Here is a 13626-nt window from a genome sequence, read left to right as displayed (position 1 = left end):
CGCAATTGCCGATTGTACAATAATTGCAACTGACTGACCTGCGGGGGAAAAAAGGTAAATATTTATGTATATTCCGACAGATAAGCAAAATATTTAACCCAAATCACCGATCAGATTGAATCAAAAGTGGACTTCTGCGCCGGGGGTCTAACAATACATTACAACATGGCTATTTCAATTTGAGACCATGGAACCATTATTACAGAACAAAAGCTCATGGGTACCTCTGCCTCTGAGACAAGGTATTTAATAACAATGCAATTCTTTTCATCACATATATATACAGGATGTTCTGTTAATGGACCGACAAACTTATAGGGTTTGAGAAACATCAAGAGGAACAAAAATTGCAATGGAACATGGTATCACAAACCACGTTGAGAGGGTGAAAATCATGAAAAACGCACGAAGGCTCTGAGTCCAGAGGAAATAAGAGATAGATGTGGAAAGATTGCTGAATGTGTTCACTCGCCATATCTGATGTAAGCAGAGACGCTTGTGCAGAATCATGTTTTGCGGCTGACCTAAATTACGCAGACGACATCAAAAGCATACTTGATATCTTTGAGCGCATCTGGGAATTGTTTTTACTCGTTGTAGACATGGGCAGAGATACAAAGGTGGAGTCGATTGATCTAATGTTTATGAATTAACATCATCGTGTGTGTGTGTCCCCCCCCCCAGACTTCCAAGTCTATCTCCTCCTATGGTTGTAGATTATGTAATGACATCAGCAGCCACCACTTCCAACAACTCTTGTAATAATTAATCAAATAAATCTTTTTGTAGTTATTATTGTACTTTTTGTTGTTCCATGTGACGTAGAAACCTGCATGCGTTTTTCACCCTCTCAATGTGGTTTGCGACACCTTGTTCCTCTTGATGTCTACTAACAACCCTCTGTATAAGTTTCAACACAATGAAATAACAAGGAATTTATGTGTTTATGTATAATATTGACTCAACCTGGTCTTTTCCCTTAGGATCAATTAGTGTTAGTTGCTAGGGATTTATGGCATTTGTGATGAATGGAACATATGACCCCATAGCGGCGATATGTTACAATAAGACTATTAAACTCCCTGCAGTAGCAATATTTTCATGTTGCCGTTTCTTTTGTATCCCCCTGTCAGGAAAGTTTCTGACGAGGATGAATCAAGTATTGAACTTGCGACACCTCTAAACATGGAAGAGTTGATCAACTTTGCCCAAGAATATTAAGACACCAACGAAATAAGGCAAACACAAAAATCCTAATGCATTTCGACATCAGTGGGTGTCGTGTTTCAGAGGAAAAAATATTTTACCATTAGTCACAATCGGGTTTCCCACTTGGGTTGAATACCAAATCTTGATGCTCAGTTGCTCAATGGAAAAAGTATGTCTGTTCACGTTTGAAGTAGTGGTTAAATATTTTTTTCTCTGAAGACAACACCCATTGGTGTTGAAATGCATTAGGATTCTTGTATTATCATGTATTTGCCTGATTTGATGGTGTCTTCTTAACCTCTAAACATCATTAAAAAAATTAGGATAAATTTGTTCAAGGAATCATAGAATAGAAAAATTATAATTGAGGTTTGATAATGCATTAATTTATGCAGTTGATGTCTTTAATAGTATTTTTTTATGACAGGTATTAAACTGGCAGAGATGGCAGATTTTCCTGCAGAGTTCATTGAATATACCAAACACATCACCCATGAGACTTCATATCAACCTGCTTGTTCTTTTTTCACATAGTCTCTCTCATTCCTTTTTTTATATATCCCATGAGTTTACATTCTCTAAAATACATAGATAATGTCATCCACTGAATTTGATGTTAATTTACCTACAATAAAAGATATGGGAGTGTTAACCAGTCATCTGTCTAATTAATTTTGCTGTGTGCCTCTTTTTATAAAGATGCACATGCTTTTTCCCTTTTTTTATTAACTTTTTTTGAAAGTTTGAGAAGCTAATTAAAATATATTTTTTGATTTTATAAAAAATTCAAACATGAAAATTGATGCTCTTTATTTTATATTTAAAATAAAATTAATTACTCATTAGTTTCTAAATACAAGAAAGTTGTAGAAATGTTGAATTCTTAATTAACTAAATGCAATAACAGCATGGGTTGTTCAAGTTCAAAATTAATGCAAAAAAATATTTCTCAGCAATTCATGTTAAAAATGATGTGCAGTCGAATCCCGTTTTAATGAATACTATTATAGCGCAAATCTCGTTTTAGCGAATACTTTTCTAATCCCGCAAATAAGTTTACATAGGAGAAATGCAAATATCTCAAATTCCTTTATAACGAAATTTCGTTATTAAGAAGTGATTTCTCCTGTCTCTTGGAGTTCGTTATAATGGGATTCGACTGTATTGGAATTTATATAAAATGACATGTAAATGTTATATTTTTTCCTTGTGCAGTAGAATCTCAAAAATCCGAGCCCCGAAAGTTCAAGTTTTCAGATAATCCGGAGTACTGAAAATTTTTCTAATTTCTTTTAGAGCCCCTTTCTCTTTTTTTCCCTCGAAGAACGCAAATTCCTAATTTTTTTCCATTAATACTATGTAGTATGCACGTATTGTACAGTAATTTCTCTTAGTTTGAAAGTGACTAGGCAGCCCCAGCCCTATAATGTGTAACTGATGGAATAAAATATTAGATTCCATTGAATGGATGTAGACCATTTCAACTTTCGGCAGGTCATTGAGAAAGTTAAACAGTTTTCTTATGGTCGACAATGGCATTGTCCCTTAATTGCTTACATAAAATCATTAGGAAGACAGTTGAAAGCTATCAGTGCCTCAGCATCATTCACCATCAATCTCATCACCCACAACTCTCCTCAATCACTCCCTTATCTAAGTGCCCTTTCACATCCTTCATTTTTTGAAACAGATTGTTACATCTGTATCATATTAAAGAATTAAAAATACAGTAGGTATGTTGGTACAGCTTTGCTTGCATTTTTTTTAAGTGAAACAAACATGAATTAAACAAAAAAAGTTTTACAAGTTTTTTGATAGTCTAAGGTGGCTTCAGTCCCATCCCTGTCCATATTGGATTATCAAGGCTCTACTGTATGCTATTAGTAGATAGAAAAAAATATATATACAGATAAACTCAGAGGGGTGATATTAGCCATCAAGGGAAACAAAAATTGCCATAAAGCATGTTATCACAAACCATGGTTAGTTGGTGAAAATTACAGAAATAGATGTCGAGAGGATAGGGAAAGAGGTTATCAGTAGATCGCTGATTTCTTGGCTCACCGTGCCTGACGTAAGTGGCATGGCAAAACGAATGCACTGGTATTTCCTTTCCTCCTTGCATATGCAGCGCGGTCAAGAAGAAGAAACCCTCTCTATGCAAATTTCCCATTCCTGTGGGAAAAACAATAGCAGCAAACAGGCTTTTCGAGATTCACGGTATTACAAGTTCATTTGAAAACAGCATGTCTGACTATATGAATGAGAATATGTGGATATGCATCTGATTTATGGCCAAGCAGGTTGCAATGGGTGCCTAGCACCACAGATGTACCAAGAGCAATATCTGAAGAGGCGTTATCCACACCATCTTAATGAAGATTGATCCACAGCTATGAAACTATCCTTCCAAGCAAGAGGGTGTGATGTAGGGCAACAACTCAATCAGGGTTGTTTGGTTTTAACCAAGTAATCAAATAAAAGTGGTCTAAATATAATTTTTTCCTTGAAAAATATCAATATCAACCAATATTGGTTCATTATTAGCTAAAATTTTTCATTTTTATCACATTTTAGATTCTTGGGATATAATTTGATGGTATATCTTTAAATGGCATAAGATGGTGTAAGTGGGGTTTTTTTTCAAAAAGTCTCACAAAAGTGGCTTGAATAGGCCTATATATTTTTTTTTTTTATGAAGTATCTTAGTTATTTAAAGTTATATACAGAAGCCAAAATTTCTCATTCTTACATTTTCTAACCTTGGGCTACATTCTGATGCTCTATTTATCTTTAGCAAATTCATGAATAAGGATTGTATCATACATCTAAATGTAATGGTGTATTATCTCACAAGGTTTCTTGTTTCCTTCACAAAGAAGCAGCAACAGTAACGATACCATCATGCTAGGGGCAGGTGGTCCTATAATCCAATGAAGACACCGGCTGTCGCTAAAGGACAAAGACTAGTGTACTAGTAGTTACATTACCTCACAGACATTTACATTCCCATAAGTAACAGCACATCTCCTACTGTATATCTCTGTCTTAATATTCAATAGTTTTTTTTTATACTTTCACTGTTAGGCCCAGTTAATCAGGGTTCTACTGTATAGTAGTAGTAACAGATTTATTAAAAATAATCAGCTATATACAGGGTGATTATATTGTATAGTTTTTGAATCAAAACTTTAAGTATTGGTCAGGCTGACTTGGAAATTTGCATGGATACTCCTGAAGCAATGAAAGTTTCTTTGGTGAAAGAAAAAAGTGCAAGTATTACAAAATGTGCAAGTAGATGATGCTGTACATGGCCAGCAGTATAATCTATTGTGTGCAGCCACATCATTTCGGCACTTCCACAGAATCAGTATGTGGATAGAACAACTTCTATCAAGATGCACATTGCATTACCAGCAAAGCAGCTGCTGAAGACCCATTCTGACAATAACAGGATTGCATAACACTTGGCCAGCCATCAGTTCATTTGACCTTAACCCTTGCAACTTCTGGCTGGGGTGGGAGGTACCACTGTTCATAACCTCAAAATGTTATGAACAGTGGTCAGACTGCAAACTTTGGTGAATTGCAAGCTTCAGCGCATCCCCTATATGTTAGAAGTTCCTCAGGAATATTAACATGGGGGCGTGTTTGGTTTGATAAAGGTGAAGTGCATCCACATCATGACCATGGCATACTCTGATCCGTTGTTGAACAAGAATTTTTGTGCTTTCACCTCATAGCCAGAACACTGTGGACAACATATTTAACATTTCTTGAGTAAGTTGTAGTTATTTGTTCAATTACTTCACTTTTTGTTATGTTTCCATGAATTATGAAATCGTGTAATGCTATAATTAAGTTATCATTTTGCCATGACTGGCTATTGTTTCCATTCTGCAAGCAAATTTCCCATGTGTGGGACGATGTCATTACATTTTAGTCTTTTTTCCTCCTTTACTTAATAAAATTATATTTCTTCAGGAATATTCATGTCAATTTTCAAGTCATTCTGACAATCTTTTTTTACAGTGTTTTGAAATTAGAACCTTAGTTATAATCACCCTGTATATCGTAAATCATTGTTAATTAATCTGAATTATTAATGCTTCATTAAATACATTATATTCACCAATTTTTATTAGTTTTTGCACAATAGCTTCCTAATTAAGCATACTGAAAGTAACTGGAGAAAACATTTGTGTGTGTATATATATACACACACACACACACACGATTAATAATATTAAAAGAATTTTCAAACACACAGTAATCCATTGAGTTAAGCAAAAAATAATTAAATTGCAAAAGTTGGTTTTTGTTAAAATATAAGAAATATTTATTGATTAATTAAATATGGGAATATTTTTAATTATATTAATAAACATTTTATTTTAATTAATTATTAGAAGTTCTGAATGATTTTTAAGAAATTTTATTGTTTTTAATGTATGTAATTATAAAAAAACCAGGTTTTTTGGTTTTTTTTTACCAACCCTGAACTCAATGTACTCACACCTGAAATGGAGGAACAAGTTTTTTTCCAAATCAAATCGAATTTATTGTTATATAACAGTATAAAAAAAAAAAAAAAATTTACCAAGGAGTCAATCAAAAAATGGCCCATTCTGGTAAAAATTAGTAGGAAAACAGATTTAAAAAAAATCAAAATTATTCAAATTAAAATAAAAATTCATGACAACAGAGTGCAATTTAAAAACAGTTATATGCTGCAACTAAAAATATAAATTTTTGGGATGTTGGAATAAAGGTAAAAACGACTAGATGCAGCATGTAATTAAATTAAACTGTTACGTTATTTAAGGATTATATTAGCAACAGAAAAACATTAAAACAAATTTTCTATATCATCAAGTGAGAACATATATTGCTTGACACATTTTTTAAAGGATGATAAATTAGTATTTTGAGTGATATCTGGTAGTAATGTATTGTAGAATTTTGAGATAAGTAAAATGTTTCTTCAGTGTTTTATGAGGCAAGGGAAGTGAATACATATTGTTTAGTCTATTTGAAGATCAAGATGTATTTAAAGGCAAGAATTGACCTTTGAATAGGAGAATAGATTTATAGAAATATAATTGACGTAATGTAAGAGTATTTTAAGATGTTGATGAAGTTGTATTGATGGTGAAGTAGTATTGATAAAGTAAAATTATTTGTGATGATTCTAATTATTCTCTTATGGAGGCTGACTATAGCATAGCTGCCAACTTTTGAAAATGAAAATTCGGGAGATTTTTGCGCAAACCCGTATTTTATGCTAAAACCATTCCCTAATAAATACAATAGGGATTTTTCCAAATAAAATAGGGATTTTACAAACATAAAAGTTAAAGCGTAGGGAATAAAATCCCTACTGAAGTCAAATTAAAATAGGGATTTTACACACATGGAAGTTAAACCCTTGGAAATAAAATTTCTACGCAAAAAAACAAGTGAAATTGGAGGCCAAAACTTCAGTGATGTAAAAATAAATATTTGTTCACAGCGTTTCTGATTGAACACAACATTCTGCGCGAATTACCCCAAAATCATCGGAAGATGATGGAAAACACCGTCAATTTTTGAATAACAGACTTTTTGTGACACTTGCTTGATGGTTTTTTTTTCATTTCACGAGTGATGATGGCAGTCTTTCCATGCCCGATGTTTATGTCCGTAACACAACTTGTACAAAAAGGAAAAGTCGGCCCTCTTCTGGAACGTTTGATGAAAGGAAATTCATCGGAATAAGTATCTTTAAAATTGATTAAGTATGTTTTTGCTTATCAGTATTCGTGTTTTGTTATATCGCACGTTATAACAAAAGAAATTTTGACCACATGCGCGTGACTATAATCTTCAATTATTATCCAGGACTATTGGCTGCTAAGCCATTTCCCTGCACGATAAGACAAAACTTTCTTGTTACCATCAGAGGGTTTATAAAACTTCCTTAAAAAGGGAATTTCCCCATTTACGACGTGTGACGTCATTTCGAAAGGGGAAAAAAAAGAGGCTTCATGCCCCACAAGAAATTCCTTAGGGATTTTTTTTAATGAAGTAGGGAATTTTAAGGGACAATTAGGGATTTTTGTGATTTTCGTAAAAATTCGGGAGATTTAAGAACTTTTCGGGAGGTCGAGCGATGAAGCTAAAATTCGGGAGATTCCCGAAAAATTCGGGAGACTTGGCAGCTATGTTATAGGGAAAGGGTTGAAAGGTAGTCAGAACCCCAGACAGTTAGACCATATAGTAGGAGTGAGTAAAACAAGGTACCAACAAGTACAAGGTAAAACAAAACTACCAACTCTTTATCAGAGTTGGTAAAAATGACTGATTCAAGTAAGGTTTGAGATAGTAAAATTTTTAAATTGCTAGTTGTGATCTTTTTTGCAAGTACTTGACATGACTTCCATTTAAGACAGGGTTGGCAAGGTTTTGGACAGGAGGGTTTTTACCGCACTGTCCAAAACCTCCTATTTATAACTATAAGTGAAAAACTTTGCAATTTGATGAAGAGGTAACTTCTATAATCAAATAATAAACTTTATATTATATTATTAAAATTACATTAAATATAATAAAATTTTAAACTTTTATCAGCAGTTGTTGGAAAAAGGTATATTAAGTGACAATTCAATATCATGTATTGCTTAAAATAATCATTTATGTTGATATTGAGTGGGGGAAATATTTACAAAATGGGAATTAAAGTTTTGGGCCCGAGAAATAGGATCAGAATCGGAGGAAAACAGTTTATTATGACCATCAGTTTTATTAATTATACCATCAATGGATCTCCAGTATTTTGTGGGAGTGTTGCATTTTGAAAATTGGTAGGAAAAATATTCAAGTTTAGCAGATTTTATTTTGGATTTGACCAGTTTTACAATATTTTTATAGGCTATATTTAATGGGATATTGAATGGAAATTTGTGTTTTAAAATAGTTTTTGCTTAATTTCATGGTGTTGTGATCTAAGGATTCAGCTGCGATCTATTGTTTTTACAATTAATATATCTAGTGTGATTGTGTACTATTGTTTCAAGTTGTAAAAATTTTTCAAAATTATTAGAAGGGTCAATATTATTGAATGAAAAATTGTAATTTCGAAGAAAAATATGAAGTTTCCGATAATCAAATTTTTTAAACTGACGATTAGTTTGTTTTGATATAGTAGTTGAAGTGGGTATACTGAAACATAGATCATTATACAATAATTTGTAAGCTGTCAGATCAGAAAAAAATAGAATATATATTAGTAATAGATTAATTTCGTGTGAATATGTGATCAAGACATGTATTTGATCGAGGTCTAGTTATGCCTTCAATAAATGGCTAGAATCCTTTACTACACAATAAGTTTAAATATTTAGTAGTAATATTAGAGTTTAAGTCAAGAAGGTCAATATTTTGGTATCGCCAATAATTAAAACATTTTTAATTGTATTGTAACTGCTTGCTGATTCCCCATATAGTTACACAAGCGGTTGCAGCTGAACTTGGTATTCGGCATGAGGTGGTGTGGAAAGTTCTGTATGCTCAAAAGATGTACCAATTCCATGTGCAGAAGGTAGAACTCCTAGCCAAAGTCGCTTATCCCCTTTGGGTAGAGTTCTTGTACTGGATGCTTGATGTCGCAAATTGCGGAATTCAGTTTCCTGCCTTTGTTTCGTTCTCAGATGAAGCCAGCTTTACGCGAGTAGGCGTGGTCACAATGCACACATGTCATAGCTGCCAAGTCTCCCGAATTTTTCGGGAATCTCCCGAATTTTAGCTTCATCGCTCGACCTCCCGAAAAGTTCTTAAATCTCCCGAATTTTTACGAAAATTACAAAAAATCCCTAATTGTCCCTAAAAAATTCCTACTTCATTAAAAAAAAATCCCCGCTTATGAAAGCAATCCCTAAGGAATTTCTTGTGGGGCATGAAGCCTCGTTTTTCCCCCTTTCGAAATGACGTCACACGTCGTAAATGGGGAAATTCCCTTTTTAAGGAAGTTTTACAAACCCTCTGATGGTAACAAGAAAGTTGTTTGTCTTTTCGTGCAGGGAAATGGCTTAGCAGCCGATAGTCCTGGATAATAATTCAAGATTATAGCGACGCGCATATGGTGAAAATTTCTTTTGTTGAAGTTACATACGTGCGATATAACAAAACATGAATACTGATCAGTAAAAACATATTTAATCAATTTTAAAGATACTTATTATGATGAATTTACTTTCATCAAACGTTCCAGAAGAGGGGCCGACTTTTCCTTTTTGTACAAGTTGTGTTACGGACATAAACATCGGTCATGGAAAGACTGCCATCATCAGTCGTGAAGTGAAAAAAAAACATCAAGCAAGTGTCACAAAAAGTCACGTGTTCTTCAAAAATTGACGGTTTTTCCTTCATCTTCCGATGATTTTGGGGTCATTCGCGCAGAATGTTTGTTCACAATATTTATTTTTACATCATTGAAGTTTTGGCCTCCAATTTCACTTGTTTTTCGCGTAGGAATTTTATTCCCAAGGGGTTTAACTTCCATGTGTGTAAACTCCCTATTTTAATTTGACTTCAGTTTTTGAGTAGGGATTTTATGCCCTACGTTTTAACTTTTATGTTTGGAAAATCCCTATTTTATTTGAAAAAATCCCTATTGTATTTATTAGGGAGTGGTTTTAGCATAAAATACGGGTTTGCGTGAAAATCTCCCGAATTTTCATTTTCAAAAGTTGGCAGCTATGACATGTAATCATCTGCAAATCCCCATCAAAAGTTCAACTCAAGCTCAGTGTTAACATCCTGGCAGGGATCCTCTGAGATCATCTGGTTGGACCGCACCTTGTTTTTCTGCTGCAGGGTGCACCAGCCACAGCATGGCAGAACATGTGGTTCATGCATGATGGTGTACCAGCACATTTTGCCATTGCGGTATGTAACCACCTCCATGGTACCTATCCCAGGAAGTGGATTGGATGTGCTGGACCTGTTGCTTGCCTCCATGCTCCCCGGACCTCAAGCCCTTGGACTTTTGGGGATACTCCTTAAATCATTCATGTATCAGATGCTTGTGGAAACATTGGAGGATCTTCTGACACGGATAGTTGTCACTGCATCAGATATCGCCAGCACACCTAGTATCTTTGAATGCATCCAACAATAGTTACTCCATTGCTGTCAGCTGTGCAATGACCTTCACAACTTCAAACAACTCCTGTAATCACTCTTTGTCAACTTTGAAATTGAACAGTGCTACATAGGCTGTGTTGTAATCATGCCTGTCAAGTGTATGTTTTTTTATACTTACTTTTTTGTACTTTTACTTTATTTTGTACATCCCACGCTGTTATAATCAGGCTTTCAAATAAATGTTTTTCCTACTTGTTATTGGCCTTTTTGCCTCACTTGGCATCACACCCTTCATAAGTATTTTTATGATTTTCACTGACTAAACATGGTTTGGGATACCATGTTTAATGGCAATTTTTGTTCCTCTTGATACTTAATATCACCCCTCTGAATTTGTTGCCACTTCAAGGCAACACCCTGTATAAAATATTGCTTGAGGATGCAGCCTTTCAAAGCATGGCAAAGATAATACAGTCGACACTCATTATAATAACCCCAATTATGGTAACCATTACAACAACCGGTAGGATGAGTCCCAAATGTTTTCATATAATGGCTATCATATATGTTTTGCTTTCAATATAATGAACCTCCCAACATTATATATGTTTGTTTTCGACAGGACAAAGGGGGTCATTACATCGAGCATTGACTAGTAATAATATCCCCAGACTTTAAAATGTAATTATTCAACTTTATCCAGTGGCAAAATAAACCAGAAGGATGTCTATGCAGGTGGTGGTAGCTATATGACAAATTATTCTGTCATAGTCGTGTGATATGCTGTCATGTGGATTTTCTGTGTATGTCATCACAGGCACCACTGTTATGTATGGCTGAAACTACAAATTCAGTCATAGCCAGATGACTGGTTAAATATGGCTAAATTCAGAACTTATTTGCTTCATTAAGACTAATTATTGGCAGTAGTATTCCACAAGCTTTTATTTTTCTTATTTATTCAAATTTACTTATTCAGATGGATATACTTGAAACTCTGAAGAATACAAAAGAAAAAGGGATACTCTACGGCTTGTAGTTCATATTTTGCAACTTGTTCGAGATGACTCCTTGGACGAAGAATTAAAAGAACTTCGCTGCATCCAGTAATAATTCAAAACTCTTATATATCAAACTGCTTATATATCTGAAAATGTGGCCGACAATAATGCAACATTTATTGGCTGAAAATGGACAAAAGCCCATTCAGTTAGTTTTATCTCTATGTTCTATAAGCATGTATTATATACATATGGCATTGTTTCATTTATTATTAAAAAAAACAACATACTTCAATAGCTTTTCAGTACGTTATTGAGAGAAGTGTTTTGCTGCAATATATTTTATTTATGGATGTTTTATTTTAGTTTAAATCAAGCGATATAAAAATTTGCCCACATTTCACTTACATGTATTAACTTCCTCTTTCAAATGAATAATTCTCAACAAACGTTAAAAGCAGTTTCCCAAGTTTAAATGGCTATATGGTCCTTAAAAATTTTTAATTCAGACTTGCAGTAGTCTCTCAAAAATCTGAGCCCCGAAAGTTAGTTTCCAGATAATCAGAAGCACTGAAAATTTTCAAATTTTCTTGCTAGACCCTCTTTCCTTCATGAACCCAACATCTTTATATATTTTTTTCCAGAAATACCACATAGTACATACATATTATACTGCAATTTCAGTTGGAAAGGGACTGGGCAGCACTATATAATGGGTAACTACAAGATTCATTGAATGACTGGTTATTTGTGGAGATTACAAGGAAGAAAATTCATCACTTTCCCCACGGGGACTCGAACCTCAGTCACTCACTTGCCGGACGAGTGCTCTGTCATCTAAGCTATGTAAGTGTAGCAGCATCTCCTATAGGCTACGTCCCGTGATTCGTACATCCATAATGCAAGTCATTGGCAAACTCATAGGAAAAAAAAAAGATTTAATTTGGAAATTGCCTATTATTACCAACTCCCCATTTTTTGTTATGTTCGTTAAATAAATTCGACACAGTTGCCAAATTCTCGATATATAACATAAGACCTCACCCAATTATGTTAGCATCAATTCCACTCAGGCTAAGAGAATCCTGACTTCTCCGAGGAATCGGACGATAATGTCGGCAAGATCGCGATTCACCAATCTGCACATCGATGACTCGGTACACAAGATTAGACGTTAGTGGACAGGAAAACGACACAGAAACACTAGTGAGATCTCATCACCATGTATAACTATATGTGAGAACTCGTCACTAACTACCCGGACCAGCACGAAACACTACACTCGAAAACATTAGTCGAACATGGTTAGGGTACGCTCACAATATCATGAGATATTAGTAGGTTAGGGTAAGAGCTTCCTGCTCTACACTCAGATCTGCTTGTTGAAGAACGAATGCAACGCTGAAGCTTCAGTCAAGTGTATATGGGTTTTTCGTTGGACCAATCGGCATACTGTTGACCTTCGGCGTACATAGAAATCTATGACGTCACTCGATGGATTTGCATATTGAGACGTGGCTTGCAATTATCGGAACAGTATTATTTTTCTATGGGTGGAAACAGGCTCAACAAGATTGAGGAAGTTGATCAGGTTTCTCCCATTGCTTACAAGGCTATGGTAGTTTGAGATCGTGGAATTGTGATGACGGGACGGAAACCCGTAGATACTTCCGCCCGTGAGACAAGGTATATAGAAATATTAAACACATTTCATACAATGTATATATATCATTGCAGTGAAAACATCGCCAAATAAACATTATATAAACAAAAATCCAGTGACTCGAACGAGTCTTCTCCCGGGGAACCACTTAGTGTTAAGGTTAATGGAACATAAAGCCCTAAGGGGCGATATGTTACGCAAGCAGATAGAATATTTTAACCTTGGAAGCATTCATCTATATGTATATAGAATATACTACCAGTGGTGGTGGCTCTGCGCCAAAATTAACATCTTGCTCCTATAGTGTATTTTCGTATTTTTCTGCTTTAAATAGCGCTTGTTTTCTTTTTTTTTTGGTAACTCCTCGAAATACTTTTATACCTGCCTTGTACAGGGCCGCAACTAGATACTTTGTCATCCGGGGCAAGCCGGCATCCCTTGTAATGTAGAAGGAGCAGTTAAAGAATGAATTCGGCGCCCCCGGCACCAGACCCACCTGCACCCCCCTAGTTGCGGCCCTGGCCTTGTATGTACCTTAGGCCGGGATTACACTATAAAAGTTTGATAAAATCCAACCAATAAATCTCATAGATTGTCGGTTGCATTTGCACAAATGTAATCTTATTGGTT

At 34.8% G+C, this 13626-nt stretch overlaps 1 protein-coding gene across 2 annotated transcripts in view; it reads left to right on the top strand.

Annotated features, from left to right (window-relative positions):
- Positions 1 to 11574, top strand: part of LOC149074077 (mutS protein homolog 4-like) — a 64693-nt gene extending 53119 nt beyond the window's left edge. For both annotated transcript variants that reach the window (XM_089246566.1, XM_089246565.1), the window contains exon 10: positions 11312 to 11574. In XM_089246566.1, the coding sequence (XP_089102692.1) occupies positions 11312 to 11333 (22 nt within the window). In that variant the 3' untranslated portion in view covers positions 11334 to 11574. The remainder of the gene's footprint in view (positions 1 to 11311) is intronic.
- Positions 11575 to 13626: the final 2052 nt, after the last annotated feature.

This window comes from Pholcus phalangioides, unplaced genomic scaffold, assembly GCF_987345545.1.
Source record: "Pholcus phalangioides strain wild (caught in Gottingen) unplaced genomic scaffold, Ppha-v1.0 ptg000017l_1, whole genome shotgun sequence".
In the NCBI taxonomy this organism is placed as follows: domain Eukaryota; kingdom Metazoa; phylum Arthropoda; class Arachnida; order Araneae; family Pholcidae; genus Pholcus; species Pholcus phalangioides.
The sequence above is the reverse complement of the archived record's forward strand: the minus strand, read 5'-3'. Positions and strand labels throughout refer to the sequence as shown.